The sequence below is a fragment of the Triturus cristatus genome, chromosome 7, assembly GCF_964204655.1.
Source record: "Triturus cristatus chromosome 7, aTriCri1.1, whole genome shotgun sequence".
Classification (NCBI taxonomy): domain Eukaryota; kingdom Metazoa; phylum Chordata; class Amphibia; order Caudata; family Salamandridae; genus Triturus; species Triturus cristatus.
The window spans coordinates 556964884-556985576 of NC_140590.1; the positions used below are offsets into that span (position 1 = coordinate 556964884).

The following is a 20693-nucleotide window of genomic DNA, read 5'->3' on the forward strand; positions in this document are numbered from 1 at the left end:
GGAGACCCCTGAGTCTGTGCTCAGAACCTTAACTCTGCCAGTCAAGTACTTACCCAAAAGCCGATAACCCAATTTTCTTCCATAGGGTAACATTGACTGGTTTCTTCTGAAATTTCTTGTAAGTGTGGAGTTTCTAAAACGTAAAATATTCACCTAAAATCAACCGAGTAACGAAAACGGAAATACTCACCTGCTAGTAGGAGAGATCCCAGTGCTGGATCTTGGTGCCCAGCACTGACCCTGGAAAGTACTCAACTGTATTTACCACTCACCCAAATTTCTTCCATAGGAAATCATTGACTGTTTTTCTGTGAAATTTCTTCTAAGTGTCGATTTTTGCAAACTACAAATATTCTTTAAATATCGTACCAACATTACTTACCTGTTTTAGATAGAGGTCCCAGTACTGAGCCTAGGAGCCCAGCCCTGGATTACAAAAGTAACAAGAACATACTTTACCCGTATCTTGAATTTTCTCCCATAGGGAATCATTGAATGTATTTCAATGAAATTTCTTCTGTCAACTTTTAAAATAGCAAAATATTGCCTAAAAATCACAACAGTAACTACGACAAATTTACTCGCATGTTTCCAAGAACTGTCCCAGGACTGAATCTAGGATTCAGTCCTGGAGTTAGAAAAGTAATCCTGAAAGTAATCTATTGCAAATAACTTAAAACTCCCATTGAGCTCAATGTATTATTGTGTTTGAAATTGTGTTGCCTACTGCAACAACCTGTAACTATTACCTACAAAAGTCAATTTCATATTGCAAAAGTATTTAGCTAAAGCATCTCATTCTGAGAAAGTATATTTTAATACCTATTGTTGGTTCTAAAATAAAACTATATAAACCATTGGCCTAGAGTTCAGTTCTTGAGTGTGTGAGACCATTTGCTGACCGAGTGTGTACAACAAATGCTTTACATTGTCCTCCGATACTGCCTTACTGCTCGACCAAGCTACCACTTTAGAGAGTAAGGTTACATCTAACCTTAGGCCTCTGCCAAACCTCTGGGGACTGTGGACTCTGTACACACTGTACCTACTTGGGAAGAGTATACACACAGCCACTTTCTCACAAGGATGGCCTGGATCTTGGGCTGTAAGGGTTGTACCTGGCCTCCACCAACAAGGTGGCCCAAGTACACCAGAGTGCCCAGCCATATCTGGCATTTGGATGCCTTGATAGTTAGGCCTGCAGTTTGCAGGGCTGCTAAAGCCTTACCAAGGTGGATCAGGCGATCCTGCCAGGTGGAGCTAAAGACAGCAATATCATCAAGATAGGCTGCACTAAAGGACTCCAACCCAGCCAGGACTTGGTTCACCAGCCTCTGGAAGGTGGCAGGGGCATTCTTTAACCCAAAGGACATCACAGTGAACTGATAATGCCCATCAGGTGTGGAGAATGCGATGTTCTCTTTTGCTCCTGGGGCCATGCCAATCTACCAGTACCCTGCAGTTAAGTCAAAGGTACTGAGAAATTTGGCTGCTCCCAATTTGTCTATCAATTCATCTGCACTTGGGATAGGGTGAACATCTGTCTTGGTGACAGAGTTGAACCCTCTATAGTCCACACAGACCCTCATTTCTCTCTTTCCACCCTGCGGATGAGGTTTGGGGGCCAGAACCACTGGGCTGGCCCAGGGGCTCTCAGAGGGTTCAATAACCCCCAACTCCAGCATCTTGCGGACTTCAGCTTTGATGCTTTCCTTGACTTGGTCTGACTGACGATAGATCTTGTTTTTGACAGTTGAACTGTCCCCAGTGTCCACATCATGGGTACACCAGTTTGTCAGACCAGGGGTCAGGGAAAAGAGGCTAGCATAATGTTGCAAGACTTGCTTGCAGTCAGTCTGCTGTTGGGCAGAGGGTGTCTGAAAAGACTACACCATCTACTGACCCATCTTGTGGGCTGTAGGAGAGGAGATCAGGGCGAGGTTCACTCTCTACTTCCTGTTCTTCATCAGTCACCATCAGCATGGTGATGCCAGCCCTGTCATTGTAGAGTTTAAGGCGGTTCACATGCATGACCCTTTCGGGTGTCCTGCTTGTGCCCAGGTCAACTAAGTAGGTGACCTCACTCTTTTTTTCTAGGATAGGGTAAGGGCCACTCCATCTATCTTGGAGTGCCCTTGGTGCCACTGGCTCCAAAACCCACACCTGTTGCCCAGGTTGAAATTCAACCAGTGCAGCTTTTTGGTCATACCAGTGCTTCTGAAGCTCCTGGCGGGTCTCAAGATTCTTGGATGCCTTTTCCATGTACTCAGCCATTCTGGACTTTAGGCCAAGCACATAGTCCACAATGTCTTGCTTGGGTTCTTGGAGAGGCTTCTCCCAACCCTCTTTCACAAGACAGAGTAGCCCACTCACAGGATGACCAAACAAAAGTTCAAAGGGGGAAAACCTACTCCTTCTGTGGCACTTCTCTGTAAGCGAAAAGCAGGCATGGCAACAGGACATTCCAGCTCCTTTTGAGTTTTTCAGGGAGTCCCATGATCATGCCTTTCAATGTCTTGTTGAACCCTTCAACAAGGCCATTGGTTTGTGGATGGTAGGGTGTAGTAAACTTGTACTGCACTCCACACTCCTTCCACATGTGCTTCAGGTAAGCAGACATGAAGTTGGAACCTCTGTCTGAAACCACCTCCTTAGGAAACCCTACCCTGGTGAAAACACCCAGGATGGCCTTGGCTACTGCAGGGGCTGTAGTAGTCCTAGGTGGAATTGCTTCAGGGTACCTAGTAGCATGATCCACTACTACTAGAATTAATTTGTTCCCCGAGGCTGTGGGAGGTTCCAGTGGACCCACAATGTCCACACCTACCCTTTCAAAGGGCACCCCCACCACTGGCAGTGGAATTAGGGGGGCCTTTGGGTGGCCACCTGTCTTGCCACTGGCTTGACAGTTAACACAGGAGCTGACAAACTCCTTCACCTTTTGGTGCATCTGGGGCCAGTAAAAGTGACTAACTAGCCTTTCCCAAGTTTTGGTGTGCCCCAGATGTCCAGCTAGGGGGATGTCATGAGCCAAAGTTAGGAGGAACTCCCTGTACTTCCGTGGCACTACCACCCTCCCGGTTCCAGGAGTGGGGTTTCTTGCCTCAGCATACAGTAATCCCTCTTCCCAATAAGCTCTGTGGGTACCACTGACATCTCCCTTTGCTTCTGAAACAGCTTGCTGCCTCAGGCTTTCAAGAGTGGGACAGTCTTGCTGAACCTGGCACAGCTCTTCCCTAGTGGGTCCCCCTGGGCCCAAGAGTTCAACCTAGTAAGGGTCAAGCTCCATGGGCTCAGTTCCCTCTGGGGTGTCCAAGTCCTCTCCCTGTGAAGAGGGGTCCTGAGTTGTTTGCTGTACAGAAGCTGGTCCCCCAGTCTTCTTACCTTTTCTCTTGGTTGGTTGGGCCATACTTTCAGGCTCCAAACCTACTTTTTCACCCTTCCTCTTGCTCTGTGCTCTAGTTTGCACATACACCAATCCAGGGATACCCAGCATGGCTGCATGGGTCTTTAGCTCAACCTCAGCCCAGGCTGAAGTTTCCAGGTAATTTCCTAGCAGACATGTAGCTGGTAACTTTTGAGAGACTACTACCTGTTTCAGGCCAGTACCCCCCCAGCCTAATATCACCATAGCTATTGGATGATTAGTGGTAACACTGTCAGCATTGGTGACTAGGTAGGTTTTCACAATCAAGTATCGCTCAGGGGAAACCAGTATGTCTGTCACCATAGTGACACTGGCACCTGTATCCCTCAGAGCTTCTATCCTAGTCCAATTAAACCAGGGATATTGCAAATACTTCTTTAAGTGGCCACACAGCTACAGTGGCAAACTCAACTCCCCCTTCTGAAACTAGAACTGCTTCAGTGTACATCCGGATTTGCTCTGGCACACTGTTGATCCCATCTGTAGACTAGCCACCCCAGGTGTAGCTGTAATGGGTGCCTTAGGAGCCTTGTTGTGGGGGCAAGATTTATCTACAGTTAAGTGTCCCAACTTCTTACAGTTGTTACACCAGGCCTTTGAGGAATCATAGTTCTTCCCCCTATAAGGTTGAGGCACATAGGGAGTAGTTTGGGACCCACCCCCCAGAACAGGTTTTTGGGGCCCTTTGAAAAACTCAGACTTTTATCTTGGGGATTCTCACCACCTTTTCCCTGGGGAGTTTTTGTAACCACCTTCTTCTGGTCACCCCCAGTGGCTGTCCTTGTCACCCTAGTCTTGACCCAGTGGTCTGCCTTCTTTCCCAATTCTTGGGGAGAAATTAGACCTAGGTCTACCAAATGCTGATGCAACTTTTCATTTGTGCAATTACATAGTATATGTTCCTTCATAAACAAATTGTAAAGTCCATTAAAATCATGCCCATTATGTACAGCTAACCAACCATCCAGTGTCTTTACCGAGTAGTCTACGAAGTCAATCCAGGACTGGGTCTGGGTTTTATTAGCCCCCCTGAATCTAATTCTATACTCCTCAGTGGTGAGCCCAAATCCCTCAATCAGAGTTTTCTTCATGAAGTCATAGGACCCTGCATCTGGCCCAGAGAGGGTCAGAAGCCTGTCTCTGCAGTTACTAGAGAACAGTTCCCACAGGAGTGCTCCCCAGAGAGGTTTCTTTACTCTTCTCATTTCACAAGCCCTCTCAAAGGCTGTGAACCACTTGGTGATGTCATCACCTTCCTCAAATTTAGGGACAATCCCTTTGGGGATTTTAGGACCAGAAGTTTCCTCCCTATCCCTAGTTTTAGTATTGCTGCCACCATTGGTGGGTGCTAAACCCATCTCCTTTCTTTTTTTCTCTAGAGCCAGGGGTCTGGACTCTAGATCCAATCTTTTGGTGAGCTTTGCTAGAAAGCTGTCCTCTTCACTGGGGGGGGGGGGGGGGGGGGGGGGGGGGGAGGTCCCCCAGTGAGTTCCCTGGTACCTGGTCCACCTATGTGGTCTCTAGGTTCCCAGAGGTTGATTCTTGGTATCCCTCTCCTCCCTAGGGATTACTGGAGGGGGTCATTATCCTCCTCCCCTTCCTCATCTGTCTGCCCATCACCATGTTCAGATGGGTGGTCCATTGTTTGGTTCAATGCAGGCCCATTGGTAAGTTTTTTAAGTTTGCATAGGGACCTCAATTCCTTGAAAGACTAGTGTAAGTAAGGTGTGAGGTCGAGCTCCTCCACCAGGTCCTGCATGGTATTATCTTCACTAATAGCTGGGTTTCTTTGAGACATTCTAACCTGACAGTTCTAACCCTCTACCCTTGACTATAGTGACTTATTGTATTAAAATTCTAAGGAGACTTAAGCAAGGCCCTGACAAGACTTTTAGTATTTTGGAAAGACCAATCAGAATTCTAAAGGCAATTTTAAGAGTTCTGTCGTGTGATCAGAGGTTAACCAAGTAGTCCAACAAATGCAAGTTTGTATCCCACCGCTGCCACCAATGTAAAAAAGTGGCTCTGTGTATACTGTTTCCAAATAGGTACAGTGTGCACAGAGTCCACAGTCCCCTGAGGTTTGCCAGAGGCTAAAGTTAGATATAACCTTACTTTCTAAAGTGGTAGCTTGGTCGAGCAGTAAGGCAGTATCAGAGGACAGTGTAAAGCATTTGTTGTACACACTCAGTCAGCAAATGGTCTCACACACAAGAACTGAACTCTAGGCCAATGGTTTGTATATAAAAATATATGGTTGTTTTATTTTAGAACCAACAATAGGTATCAAAATATACTTTCTCAGAATGATATGCTTTAGTTAAATACTTTAAATAGGCAATAGAGTTTTGAATGCAATAGATACAGTTGTTGCAACAGGCAACACAATACAAACACAATTATAACATTGAGCTCAATGGGACTTTTTAAGTAAATGCAATTTTAGTTACTTTACGAATGATTTTCTTACTCAGGGTTGGATCCTGGATTCAACCCTGGTGCATTTCCTGTAAACAGTCGAAAGAAATCGTTTTTGTAACACAGGCGATTTTTAAGGAATATTTGTAAGTTTGAAAAATCGACACTGTAATCCTATGGAGGAAAATCAAGTTATAGGTAAGTACGGTTGTAATTACTTTTCAGGGTCAGTGCTGGGCTCCAAGATCCAGCACTGGGATCTCTCCTGATAGCAGGTGAGTAATTTCGTTTTCATTGATCGGCTGATTTTTAGTGAATATTTTAAAGTTTCAAAACGCAACACTTAGAAGATTTTCCAAGTGAAACCAGTCAATGTTACCCTATGGAAGAAAAGTGAGTGATCGGCTTTTGGGTAAGTACTCGACTGGCAGAGTTAAGGTTCTGGGCATAGACTCAGGGGTCTCCCAGGGTCAGGTAGGTACAGTTGTTACACCCTCAGCGGCACAGGGGCAGCCAGGTGCAGAGAGAGTTAGGCCCAATGTTATCCTATGGCGGGCAGGGGCCTTTGGTTGGTGGCTGCTGGCAAGCATGGCACGCGGCTGTGGGAGCTGGGCTCCTGGTCACTTATTCAGGGCAAGTGGGAAAGTAGTTTAGGATAGATGTTGCACTCCCAGGGGCACTCGGGCAGCTGGGTGCAGGGTGCTTTTGAGCCGTCGGGCGCTCAATGGATTTCAATGGAGAAGCTCAGTGACAAACAAAGGCTGCAAGCTCGGGGACGAATATTCTTCAGGTGCCCTGAAGAATGGTAAGTTGGGAAGCTGTAGGTTAGGTAGGCACCCAGGAGCTGGGCACAGGGGGCTGCAGGGCGCCGGGTGCAGGAATGTCTTTTCACTGGTGTTGAGGCTGTAGGCATCGTCAGGAGCGTCGAGGAGGGTCCTTGGGTGCTGGATTCGGGGTCACAGTCGCCGGGGGGACGTCCTTGTGGTCTTTGTCCACTCCGGCACAGGCCAGGCTTGTCGGGTGCAGAGTGTGCAGGAGTCGCAGTTCTTGGCTGGTGCCAGGGGTCTGTTACTTGCTTTGAGCAGAACCACTGCTCGTGGGAGTCCAAGTCTTTTAGAGTCACAAGGCAGTCAGGTCCTCTGGGGTTTTTGAGGTTGCTGACCACTGGAGACGCCGGGGTTTAGCAGGAGCAGGTTCGACAGGCCTGTAGGGCTGAGGCCAAGTCAGTTGGTGTCGTCCTCTAGTTAGCAGCTGCACGGCAGGACTTCTTTCTTCTTGCTTGTTTCGGAATCGGGATCTGAGGAAGGAAGGTTCAGGGTGTCCCTAAATACTACATTTAGGGGTGATACAGGTAGGTAAAGGGCAGGGACCAATATGTCCCTTCCCTGTGGTGGGTACACCCCCTATCGTGCCACTCTCCTGTAGGAGAGGGCAGTAGTCGAGTCCTGATTGGGCAGGGCTCCCCATCTTCAAGATGGCGAGAGCCCGGAGATGTGCTTCACCTCGCCTCCCCCACCTGAGGTGTGGGGTTGGCAGAGGCTGGCACATCCCCTTTCCTCCCTTTGGGTTTCTCGCCAGTCTTCCCGCCAGAGTGGGGGTCAGAACCGGTGGGGGCCAGTTGCTGAGTACAGCCAGTGGCCTGGAGAATCTCACAAAAGCGTCATGCCTTTGAAGCTTCCCCTGCCCATCCTGGGGGAGGAGACCTAGCACCTCGCCCAGGATGTGCATTGTTGCAGGCCCAGGAGAGCGGATGGCTCTCTACCCAGGGGTCCAGCAACACGTCTGCTGTGTGGCAGCCTAGGCAGCCCCTCAGACAGGACGTGGATTGTAGGTTAAGTTCAGGGGGCAACTCTAAGTTGCCCTCTGTCGTGCATCTTACATTAAATCCTACACAGTGTGGGTTTAATGTGCTAGGAAGTTTGATACCAAACTTCTCAGTCTTCAGTGTAGCCATCATGGTGCTGTGGAGTTCGTGTTGACTACCTCCCAGCACCATATACTCTTAATGGCAGCACTGCACTTACAATGCCCAGGAATGGACCTGGGTACTGTAGGGGTACAGGCACTGGGCACAGGGCACACAGCTAGAGGGGTGGCTGAGGTATGCCAGGGCAGTGTGTGTTGTGGGCATGGCACACAGAGATGTGTGCCATGTCGACTCTCTGTTTTGTTCTGCACCATGACACTCAGCCTGCAAAGGCAGTGTGTGTGTGTCAGGGTACAGGGCCTCTAAGGGTGGCACAATACGTGCTGCAGCCCTTAGGGGCCTTCTCTGGTCACAAGGCCCTGGGTACCTAGGGTACCATTTACCAGGGGCTGACATGTGGCCAGAGATGCCAATTGGGTTTAGGCTTCATGCAGTTTTAGGGAAGGAACATAGGCCCTGGGTACCTGATTGGCAGGAGCCCAGGGCACACTCAGTGAAAGTACATCAGCAATTCAGCAAAAAGTGTGGGCATACCATGCAAGAAAGATGGTACTTTCTCACATGGGGCCATCCCTTTCGCCTAATTTTCCACTGGGAGGGAAAACTCCAACTTTGCTCACTTGCAGAGACATGCCGCATACTGGGAATAGATCCTCCGGAGGAGCAGCACCCCGAGGACACACCACCCCCTCACAAAGAGCGAAGAAAATCGTCTGGCAGAGAGTGGGACAACGCCGTGCACTAGCAAAGCCAAACCCAGAGGAGATCGCTTAGGGCCAGCAGGCCGCTTTAGACGCAGTCCCTTCCACGTTGGCAAAAACCGTTGCCCCTTTAACCTGGACCCAACTTTTGCATAATGTACAGATAAGCGAGGCACGGCGGGCGTGGGGATTCGAGCCACTGACCACACTACACTAACCCCTCGGACCTACCATGTGGTTTCGATATCACACAGGATTAGAAGAACAAATGTATTTCTAATATTTCTTATTGTTGTTGTTTGTTCATTCGGAAAGGGAATTTGTTGGGGCCTACACTCATCCATACAGGGGCAGCGCTACTTTTATATACCGTAATGATACCATGCACCGTATAGTTTCCTGGGTTCCTAACAAGGGAAGGTAGAGGGTCGGGTTGGATCAAGCAGACGCCAGGTCGCTGCCCACATGACAGTAAACACTCTTCGCATTTTAACACTCAATGTGCGTGGGCTTAACAACCCGATCAAAAGGCGGGTGATACTTAACTACCTTGAGTCCTCTCGGGCAGATATCTGCCTACTGCAAGAAAACCACCTACTATATGGGGACTGTCACAGATTGAAATCTAGGGCCTTCCCGCAGCTATTTTATTTCGTCTGCTCCCTCCAAATCGGCAGAAGTGGCAATTCTGCTGGCCAAGTCCTTCCGTGGGGTGATAGAGCAGAGGATAGAAGAAATCAGGGGGCGTCTGTTGATAAATCGGTTCTCCATTTCAGGGAGGTCATTCACCATAGGCACAATTTATGCTCCCAATGAGAAACAAGAGGGGTTCCTACATGGGGCACTGGAGAGAGCACTGGGTTCTGGGGACCAACTAGTACTACTGGGAGGGGACTGTTATCTAGTATTCGACAACTTGGACAGGTCAGCACAGAGGTACGGCCAGTCGGGAGCGTTGTCCACGGAGGGCCAAGCCTGACTGGGGCAGATGGGGGGGTGGACTTATGGAGGGCTAAGCACCTGCAGTCCAAAGTATACTCATACTATTCTAATGTCCATAAAACATATGCCAGGCTGGACTATTTTTTGGGTACCAGGGAAATTCTTCCACTCATACAAGACTTTGAAATACACACAGCTGCGCTGTCCGACCACAGGGCGGTCACACTCTCACTTTCTCTCCCCCCCCCCTCCCCCCCCCCCCCCGATTGCTCTTCCCCCAGTTCCTGGCGGTTACGAGACTCAATTCTACTCAGCAATGCGGTTAAGAATCAAATCCAGCACGCACTTGAAGACCATCTTACACATAATGATACCCCCGAAACAGCACCAGCGACACTACGGGGAGCACTCAAGCCTGTCATTAGAGGGGAATTCATTGCTATTTCCTCAGCAGACAATAAGTAGCGCAGGGCAAAGAGGGAGGACCTCACTGGGCAAACCAGGGAACTTGAACGCATACATCAGCGCACGGGAGCTCCACTGGTCTGGCGCCAGCTGTCCAACATGCGCGCACAATCAGCAGCTCTAGACAGATCCGTCAGAATACTCAGCCCTCTGCTTCTGACGCTCATATATCGGGGGAGATAAGTGCGGCCGGCGCCTTGCTAATACCCTCTGGGCTAAAAGACAAGAACAGGGAATCTGAGATTTATTCCTCTGCAGGAAACCTGGTCACTGAAGGTCAAGACAAAGCGAATGCCTTCAAGGACTTTTATGAGCATCTATAGGATTCTCAAAGCCTAGACGAAGAGGCCAGATCCCAATACCTGAAGGGGGCCAAGACCTCGACTCTCACCCCAGATCAGGCAGAGTCCCTCGATGGGAACATTTGCATAGAGGAGGTCATTTCGGCGATAGCACGCCTTAAACCCGCTAAGTAGCCGGACCCAGATGGGATCTCAGCGGCCTTTTATAAAACCTTTTGCTCCACTCTAGACCCTGTTCTCACAAAACTCTATAATTCCTTTTCGGAGCCTGGGTCGATCCCGCCTGACATGCTTCAAGCCTCTATGATAGTCCTCCCTAGGCACGGTAAGGACATACAATGCTGCAGCTCTTACCAGCCGATTTCCCTCTTGAATATTGACCTCAAACTATACATGAGTATTATAGCCCACATTTGCCTCCCCTTCCTAGTGGACCTGGACCTAGCAGGCTTTGTTCCCCATAGACAGGCCAGCGATAATAGTAAGCGAGAGCTGCATATTATTGACAAGGCAAACAGGTTCCAGGGGGAATATATGCTCTTATCGGTTGACACCGAGAAGGTGTTCGGCCGGGTCCACTGGCCGTACCTTAATCAGGTACTGACACTTCGGGTTCCGGGACAAATGCAGAGCTTGAATCCTAAATTGCTACCAAGCCCCTTCAGTGTCAGCCCGGATTAATGGCTTTACCTCAATCCCCTTCTCCATACACAGAGGCACTCTTCAGGGTTGCCCGCTTTCGCTCTTACTATTCGCTCTGTATATGGAGCCCATGGCCCAGAGGATCCGAGATCATCTGGACATCGTCGGCGTTCCATTCGTTGGAGGTAGGCATTCCATCAGTCTCTGTGCTGACGACGTCCTGGCATCCCTGGCGTACCTGATTATTTCTCTACCGGCCTTTATGGGGGAGCTGAAGGCTTTCAGGGCAGTCTCGGGGTTTCAAATCAACATCAGTAGATCTCAAGCACGCAACTTCTCGGTGCCTCAGTGTACAGTGGACGTCCTTGCGGCCCGGTTCCCGGTGCTGTGGACCTCAGAGACTATTCCGTATCTGGGGATACACCTAGCTGGCACAATTCAAGCAACAGTAGATAGCAATTACGAGGCACTTCTCCCAAAAATACGAAATGACCTGGGTAGGTGGAAACACATCCGAATCTCTTGGCTGGGTCGGATAGCAGCCTGCAAGATGACGGCCCTCCCCAAGATATTATATCTCTTCCAGACCATACCCCTCTCTCCCCCCCACGGGGTACGATCGCTAAACTCCAATCAGAACTTGCGCAGTTCATTTGGCAGGGACGGATGCCGCATATGAAGCGCTCCTTGAGCTATCTCCCCCCTGAAGGGCTGGGAATCCCGGATTTCAACTCTATTTTAAGGCGGCACAACTGCGTTATCTGGTGGAATGGAGCCGCCCTGAGTCTGAGAAACACTGGTTCTTCCAGGATAGAGCGGTGGTGGGTACGGCAGTCTAGAAGATTCCATTTCTGCCCAAAGCACACTGGCCACAAGGCCTGTACCGGTCCCCAATAACTCGAATAGCGATGACCGCTTGGATCAGTGTTCGCACCAGAATGGGTCTGACTACCGATCCATCTCCGCTGACTCCCCTATTCGAGAACCCAAACTTCACCCCGGGACCTGCATCGGCGGATTTCACAACCTGTAGGGCATCGGAATGCCGCTCCATGGGCCATTTCTTCGACTCAGACGGCCTACTCTTATTCCCCTAATTAAGGGAGGACTTCAGGCTCACGGAATTGGAACGATTTCACAATCTTCAATTGAGACATTGGATCTTGTACCCCCTCCAATTGCGCCAAGGCACGGCGTTGCTGGACTCGGTGTGAAAGATGGCTCTTGGCCAAATCGTCTGACAAAGGCATGATCTCAGAGCTATATACAATCTTGCTTCAAACACAGACCCACACTTTCCACGCAAGGGAGGCCGCTTTGGGAGGAGGATCTGGGGTGATCCAGGAGCGCAAAGGACTTGGAGGGCATAGACTACAGGGCTCGCTACACAGCACGTAGTACGGCCCTTACAGAGACACTCACTACGATCACATCACACTGGTATTACACACCAATCAGGATAAATAAAATCAAGCCTTCACATAGTGACAGCTGCTGGCGGGGATTACCCGCAGATTCAGAAATATTGGACACAGGTCATTGATGTGACAGACAGACACCTGGACACACAGCTCCCACGATTTCCAACTTATGTGCTGCTAGGCCTCCCAAACCCACTAACATAACCTCTGAAATCCACCTGCGGCCGACAGGTATGGCACTGGGAGCGGCAGCTCATGCCATCCTAGCCCACTGGGGCACACCGACTATCCCCACACACACAAATTGGCTACACAGAATCTGGCACATTCTGGGAATGGAGAAGATCTCCATGGCATTAGCAGGGAAGGGAGATTAATTTCAGGATGTATGGGACCCTTACGTGTCTACTGTCACGGGAATTCCATGACTCGACGTGCCCCAAATATCTCAGACTCTTACGCCTCTCGGAAGTCCTTGAGCCGGAGAAACCCACCAAGAAATCATCGCATTTATATACACACATTGGTGCAGATATCGCATATGGGTGAGTGGGAGTTGGCAGGGGATTCTCTTGCGGGGTTTATTCTCTTGTTTTTCTTTCTCTTTCCTTTGGTGTTGTTTACGTACCATTCACAGCTAGGCATGTAGTATGTCTCGCTTTTAGATGGTTGTATGCCTCAATGACCAACATTAGCTGCTGTATTCGCTTGTTATTTTTTAAAATGCTAATAAAAGATTTAAACCATAAGTAAGCTATGCCCACCTGACCTTGATCACCCCTCGTCTCCCTCACCTCCCCCAGAAGGGCCAACCTAACTGTCAGGTCGACATTATATATCCCAATATTAAATTTAATGCACTTCCAATGCATTCCCAATTACTAGCAACACTGGGGCATTTCCAAGTAATGTGAAAAAAAATCTGCATCTGGATTATATAGATAGCAAGTCTGGGTTAGAAGTTTTCCAGCATGTCATAGCCAGCAAGGGAACAGATAGGTGGCGCAGAGGTAGTGTAATTGTATCAATGGGAAACAGGAGGATATGGTATGCTCCTAATGGGCCATGCGGGCCTCTCACCAGTCCACATCATCAAGCGGTCCAACCCATTTCTCCCAAGTCTTTTTAAGTGTCACAAACATATCTGTTGCGTTGATGTTAAGAGTATGATACATTTTGGAAACATCGCCTTTACCCAGGCATCCCATTGTGAGCTTAGTTTCCAAAAGATTACATTGAGGTAGATTTGCCATTTCGTCCTTATGTTTAAGGAGGGTATGTCTGAGTTGGAGTTATTTATGGAATTGGGTCTGCAGTAAGCTATATTGTGTGTGCATATCCTGAAAGGTGCTTAATATGTCTCATAGACATACATCTCAAGAGTGTAGTAATCCCAATCCAATCCCATTTACAAAAGCTTTCAAGTTGTGCTGTAGGTAAAGACCCTGCCATAAGGGAATATATGTCCAGTGTTCGGTCCATTCCACTCTGCACAGAGCATCTCACTAGTTCAAGAGTCCTACTCTAGTAACTTGTTGGTGGGAATGAGGAAAAAGGGTTAAATAAAGTAGGCCCATGAGGCTCAGCTTGGGTCATTTCACCCTCCCACCCCCTCCACTCAGCCAGTCATTGGTCATCAGGATTTAAGTTACTCAGTAGTACAGTTGGCAATCAGCCATCCCCCCATCCCCCATACACCCATACCTCCATCGTAAACAGATTGTGAGCAGTTGTCTATCACTATGTAGGCGGGTGAGGGGGACTAGGCTGGGGACAGCAAACCCATAGTTAGGAGCGAATAAGACTTTAAGTCCTTGAGTCAGCTATTAGGCATCAAAAACAGAAAGTACTGGAAGGCATAGAGGAAACGGGGAAGCGCTATCATTTTTAAAAGGAACACTCTGCCCAGTACATTGATTGGGAGTTGTGTTCACCTTTGGAGGTCCTGTTTCATCTTATTCACAAGGGGACAGAGATTTAGATTCCATGTAAGAGCTGGCTCCAGTGCAATGTGGACCCTGAGGTAACGGAAACTGAGCTTCCGTATTGGAGTACATGCCTCCCAGGATATAGTGTTGTTGTCACCTTTGGCAGTGGACCGATAGACTTGTCTGGATTAGGTTTGAGGCATTCTCATATGCTGCTAAGATTCACATGTATCGAGCCCGAAAGGTGAGAATTCACAAGGAAAAGTAGCACATCATCTGGATACAGAGCTATTCTTTCTACTGGCCCCGTCTCTCATTTGCAGATGGTTATTTGTGCGTCACAATGCATTAAACATGCAAGAGGTGCCATGGCCAGATTGAAAAGGAGTGGGTTAAAGGGGCAACTCTGTCAAGTTCCCCTTTAAATGGGGAAGTGGTCTGCTAGTACTCCATTCACTAACACCCGCGCTGAGGTTTCTGAATAAAAAAGCTGGGTGTATTTACAAAATCAAGGACCAAAACCTATAACCTTAAGGACCAGATCTAGGAAGGACCATTCGATCGAATCAAAGGCTTTCTCAAAGTCCAACTGCAGGAGGGTGCATGGGTCTCCAAGCTCCCCTATACGGGCGACCGCCGCCTGAAGGCATCGGATACAGTGTTGGGTACTGGGGCGCAGTATGAAACTGCATTGGTCTGGATGAATTCAGTCCACCCTAGTTACGAAAAAATTCTTTGTCTTTCACCATCAGGTAATACCCGGCAATGAGGGGGAAAAAAATGACCCCAAAACTATGGCAGAAACTCTCAGGGCGTGGTTGTCATTAGTTTTTTGTTTTTCAATGTAAAAAACCCCACAAACAAAAACAAAACATTTTGCTAAGTTTGGGGTTAGTCTGTCAAAGCCAACAACAGACGGACAAGGAATGCAACCCGGACAAGGAATGCAACGGCCTTGGTGGTGGTTCCTTTCAGTGGGCAGAATTGTCTGTTGGGTCGGAAGACGACTCCCAATTTGGCAGGTGGAGTACCCTCACGATACTAGAGGTAATGTTGTCCACAATCCCCCAAGATACTACTTCACCTGCCAAACTCTAGGTGGGCTGTTAACCCCGATATAAGTGAGTTACAACATTTTTCAGGAAACCGGCACTAATTTTAAGGTTGAACATGCACCTGCCCACCTGAATTCCTAAGTAGGAGAAAGACCATAATGAGGATCTTAAATACCTGAAGGATTTCCAACTGCATAAGCCCACATAGCTCTCACCTGGTGCTACTTCGATGAACAGAATCTCACACAAATTCCAGATCAGTTCCATGGCCGAGAGAATGGAGACCTGAGAAAAAAGGCAGAGACATTAAGTAGTAAATGGAATTCTGAGCAATCCAGATAAATAGTCCAAGCACCACCCCCTAATGATTCTGAGATAGCCCCTTTGATGCTGCACTATTTAGAGTCTCACAAGTCACAAAAGTGGAAATACATGTCAGGTAAATAGTAGTATCAAAACAGCATGCCCTTATCACAGGCATGAAACCACAGTCCAGTGCAATCTCTGTGCAACTGCTTTCAGGAAGACTCTCAGCCTCACTATAAGCTCAGTCAGGTCTCCTTCAAAACCATATTGAATGCGTGCAACAATGACTATGTAGACTGATCAAACAAGTTACCTTTCCAGGACCAGAAAATAAGAGTCAAACAAAGTCCTTAGTTATAGATCAACCAACAGATGTATTTTCAAAGTTTAGATAGTCCCCAGTGTAGCTAATCCACTTGGGGATTATACAACCGCCTCCAAGAGTGAATGGAGGCAGTTGCGTGATCCCCAGGTGGATTAACTACACAGGGGACTACATGAACTTTGAACTCTTACTTCCCGGTCCTGTCCGGAATGATTATATTGTGATCTAATATACAGAATTGGGATTTGTTCACTGTTGCATTGTATACCAAGGGTTTTCAAAACATATGAAAAGCTGGACACTGTCCTGAGGATGGGTCTCAAGTACTTGTTAGATGTCTGGCGACTGACGTCGACGGATTGACCATCACAATTGCCAACTAAAAGAACTTTCAAAACTCTCCTCAAGAAAAAATTCTTGTAAAGACTGAGAAAACAAAGTCTCCATCAGAAACAAGCTTCAACTTTCATACCTGGCTGCTGTACTGGCTGCCTATCGCTGGATCTTGGATTGACACTGAAACAAAAAAGAAAAAAAAATAAGATACTAAATTTAACTCTCTCATGTTACCCAAAATATTTCTCCAAACCTACAGGTACAATAAAACAGGGGAAACACCTTGAGAACAGCTTGAGAAAACACCACCTCTTGAGCTTAAAATGGGCTTGAGTCAGCCCTTGCCACACACAACAGTGTACCACTTTTTAAGTTTTGATAGTTTTCAGAATCTCTCCAGCTATTTTACATTCACACAATAATCAACTGTGTCTGCTACATGGAGAACGGATGCATGAAGATTAACCCCTTCGCCGCGGCCCGAATTCCGCCGCGGCGCTGGGGGGGTTTGGGGGCAGTGCGGCGCCGCTGTGCTCATGAAGGAACCACGCCTTCATGAGTCACGGGCGAGCTGTGCTCATGACGGAGTGGTTCCGTCACGACTCCGCCCACTGCGCTAATCGCCCGCACAGGCGGGGAATTAGCGCCGCGTGGGAGGAGCGTCCGCCAACGGCCGCAGCATGACGGAACCACTCCGTCATGAGCACACGGCGCCCGTGGCTCATGACGGAGTGGTTCCGTCATGAGCAGGGAACGGGTTAAACACCAAATCCATAATCGGGAATAGTTAGAGACAGATCAGGCAACTGAAAAATAAGAAAAGCTGAACCCTCCTCAAAGAAGGATGACATTGACTAGTAATACACTCCCATTTTGAAAGCCGCTGTGCCCCTGGAACTTATCCCCCTCTGAGTGCCTGGGCCTGGTGCGTTGAGGGGCGGCTGCAGCGTGACCGGTGACGCACTTAGGAACTTTGCGCCAGAGTCTAAGACGGAGGGCGCGACTGCCGGTGAGGAGGAGGTCGGAGGGCGGCTGACGTATCGGGCAGCGGTACCCGGGGTGGTGGTGGAGAGGCTTATCGGCTGCGTGATCCGAGCAGCGGACGCTCCCCCCAACACCCCGGGCCAAATCATGCTGGCCCTCACCGCCGCCTGGGCCTGATCATCATAGCCCCACGCACGCTGGGGGGCCCTGGCGGCCTGCGGAGGCCTTCGAGGTCGAGGCACCTGGAGGACCTGCTCCCCATCTTCATTCCTGTCCTAGCCCATCTGGGGATGGCTGGCCGGGTGGGGTGGCGCCTGGAGGGCCTCCACATCTGATCCGCGCGAGAGGACACATCCTCACTTCACCGGCGGCGACCAGCCTAGAACCCGGGGAGGAGAACTCAACCAGTGAGTGGGGACGGGCCGGGGGTTCGGCTGCCGCGTCGGGCAGCGTGACGGGATGTCGACCCCAGGCTTTCTGGGACCCTCCCCTTGTCCTCCATGGCGTGGTGGTGTCCTCGCACCTTGGTTCTGCCCTGAGACTGGCCTGGTGGGGCAATCTCCTGAGTAGTGACGTCCAACTAGATCCCGTGGCTGGTCCCTGAAGAGTCGTGCATCCACAGCCGGGGCTTGTGCTTGAGGCCCGCTCCCCTTTGTCCGGGCCCCTACAGCCCACGCCGACCCTTGACTGGTCATTGATCATGGGAAGGGACAAGGCCTCCAAGTCTGCGGCCGCCCCCACACAAACAAAGATGGACCAGTTCACCACCTCGGAGCACGAGCCGCCTGGACAGGCTTATGGGGCTCCCTCCATCCTGGGCAAAGATGGGGCTCCCTCCATCCCGGGCAAAGACTTAGCGACCATCCTGCAGGCGATCAGCACCTCCCAGGCGTCGGTGGAGGGGAAAATCGGAGAGGTCAAGGTAGATGTGTCCCTCCTCTGGCAAGACCTCTGTAATGCTACGGCCTGAATAACAGAGGCTGAATCCCGAATTTCAGCAGCGGAAGACTATATCCATCAACTAAAAACATGTGGCCAACCTGCGCTCACACACCAAAGAGCTCCACCGGCATGCAGAAGGTGCTGAAAACCGCACACGCCGCAACAACCGCCGACTCGTGGGGTCCCTGAAGGAGCTGAAAAGACCCAGGCGACTGCCTTTGTGGAGGCTTGGTTCACCTCCTCGATGCCGAAAGACTCCCTCTCCGCCTGGTTCGTGGTAGAGAGGGCACACCAGTCCCTCACCCCAAAACCACCAGTTGGGGCCGCACCTCGCCCTATCATCCTGAAAATTTTTAATTTTAAGGACAGGGATGCCATTCTACGCGAGGCGCGCTCTCAGGGACCCCTTAAATTCCAAAATCACACTATCATGGTGTTCCCGGATTATACCAAGGAAGTGCAAGACCAACGCCGCTAGTACATCAAAGTCAAGAAAAAACTGATCTCTGGGCCTTCAATATCAGCTGCAGTTCCCAGCACGCCTGCGGGTCATCTTTCAAAACACCACACACTTCTTTGACTCCCCTCAAGCGGCCTGGACCTGGCTATCTGAAGACCGGCCCCTTAAACAACCACGTATCCTGTCCCCTAGGCCACCGGGCGCCAAGGCCATGCAACATCGATCGCCGGGGCGCATGTGGCGCGCACAGAATCCCGCAGGAGGCGCCGGTCCCAGGCAACGTCCCAAAGATCCTCAAGCCTAACGGCCCCTGGACTACGAGACTCTTGGAGCCGTTCGGACTCCCCTTCCCGCCTCAGGCACCAATCATCTGGCGGCTCGCATGTGGCTCCTCCACTGTTGGCTCAACGTGACTCCCTGGGGGCGAATACCGATCTTTCCCGCAGCCCACCCCTCTGACACTTTGGTGGATGGCTGACGATACTGTGAACACTATGAGGGCATGCTCCGACCTCATGGGAACCCGGAGCTTTGGCAGACTTCTTACTCCAATTCTCAGTCTTTCTGCCAAGACACTGCATATCTGTCCACATGGAGGAGTCCTCCACGCAACTCAACCTGAGCGTTTTAGTTTGGGTCTTGGTTCTATTAGGGGGGCTGACAGATGCTTCCTTTCTCGAAGTATAGGGTGGGGGGAGGGACAGGGGGGGGCTGGGATTGATTTTCCAAGGGTTTTTTTTTTTTTATTGTTTTATTGCACCAGCACTCACACGGCACTCCGTCTCATTTTCTTGTGAGATATATCAGGCCTCACTCAGGCACCCTGTCACACATTCCGGGGGTCCCTCTCAGGGCCATGACTCTCTGTAAGGTTTTGCTTCATCGCTATGACTACCTGCCACCATGACTGACATGCCCATACCAGGGGCTTCCCTTCACGTGCTATCTTGGAACGTTAACGATCTCCTAGACCGTTTAAAACGCATGGCTGTACTGCGATCTGCTCAACGCCTCGGGGTAGAAGTTCTCCTTCAGGAGACACACTTGCTGGGTAACCAATGTCCCTTTCTGGCACGTTATGGGTATGACAGGGTATGGCACTTGGGCTTTGCCTGGGGCTACCGTGGGGTGGCGATCCTGATTAAGCGTTCTCTTCCCTTTGTAACTACACGGGTCATCCATGACTCCTAAGGCACCTCAGTGGCCTTTTGCAGTTCGCTGCATGGCAATCCCCTTAACTTAATATCCATATACTCACCTCCACGATGCACGCGACGACCCTGGCAAAATCCACCAAGCTTCTGACCTCCCTGCCCCTGGGTTCCACTTTCCTTGGGGGTGACTTTAACGCGGTTTCCTCACCAGACCTGGATACGACGGGCCCTCCCTCCCATAGTAGGCTCGCGCAGGCGAAACAATTAATGAACTGGTCCGAATCACTGGGCCTCTCCTATGCGGGGTGCACCTGGCATCGACACACCAAGCAATTCACTCATACCTCTGCTGCCCATCACACGCAGGCGCGCATCGATGCGATCTTTGTCCCCTCGACAGACTGCACCGCAATCCAGGATGTATGTATCCTCCCTAGGGGTATATCGGATCACTCTCCGGCGCTGCTTAGCACCAGGGCACCCCTTCTCAGTGCGCCAGATGTGTTGGCTGAACGCGTGGTTCCTCCAGGACAAGGAGTTCCGGAAGGTTGTGGGGAAAGAACTCAAGCAGTACTTCCAGGCTAATGACGGGTCGGTGTTTTTTCCAGGCGCCCTATGGGAAGCATGCAAAGCCACAATCCTGGGGGGGGGAGGGGGAGTCGCCAAGGGCCAGCTCAAGCACCAGCCGCAAGTGCAGCTGCAACAGATTACCTCGCGTGAGGCGCAAGCCCTGCGCTTCAAACAGTCCTCCTCTGCGGTAGCGGACGCTTCCAAAGAGAGGCTTTTTGCTCACCTCCGCGCCGAGATTAGACAGCTTTCCTTAGAACAGAGTTCTTCAAACTGTGGGGCACGTCCCCCTGGGGGGGGGGCGCGAAACCATCCTAAGGGGGGCACGCACTCCACTCTAATTTACCTTTGTTCCCTGTCGCAGGTCTGCTTAGAGAACTCAGGTATGGTT

At 50.0% G+C, this 20693-nt stretch overlaps 1 protein-coding gene across 1 annotated transcript in view; it reads right to left on the reverse strand.

Annotated features, from left to right (window-relative positions):
• The window catches only part of NUP85 (nucleoporin 85), a 352506-nt gene that overhangs the window by 150627 nt on the left and 181186 nt on the right, over nucleotides 1-20693 (reverse strand). Inside the window, exons 5-6 of the mRNA XM_085617042.1 lie at nucleotides 16332-16375; nucleotides 15444-15513 (exon numbers count right to left, since the gene is read on the reverse strand). Of these exons, the coding sequence (XP_085473168.1) occupies nucleotides 15444-15513; nucleotides 16332-16375 (114 nt within the window). The remainder of the gene's footprint in view (nucleotides 1-15443; nucleotides 15514-16331; nucleotides 16376-20693) is intronic.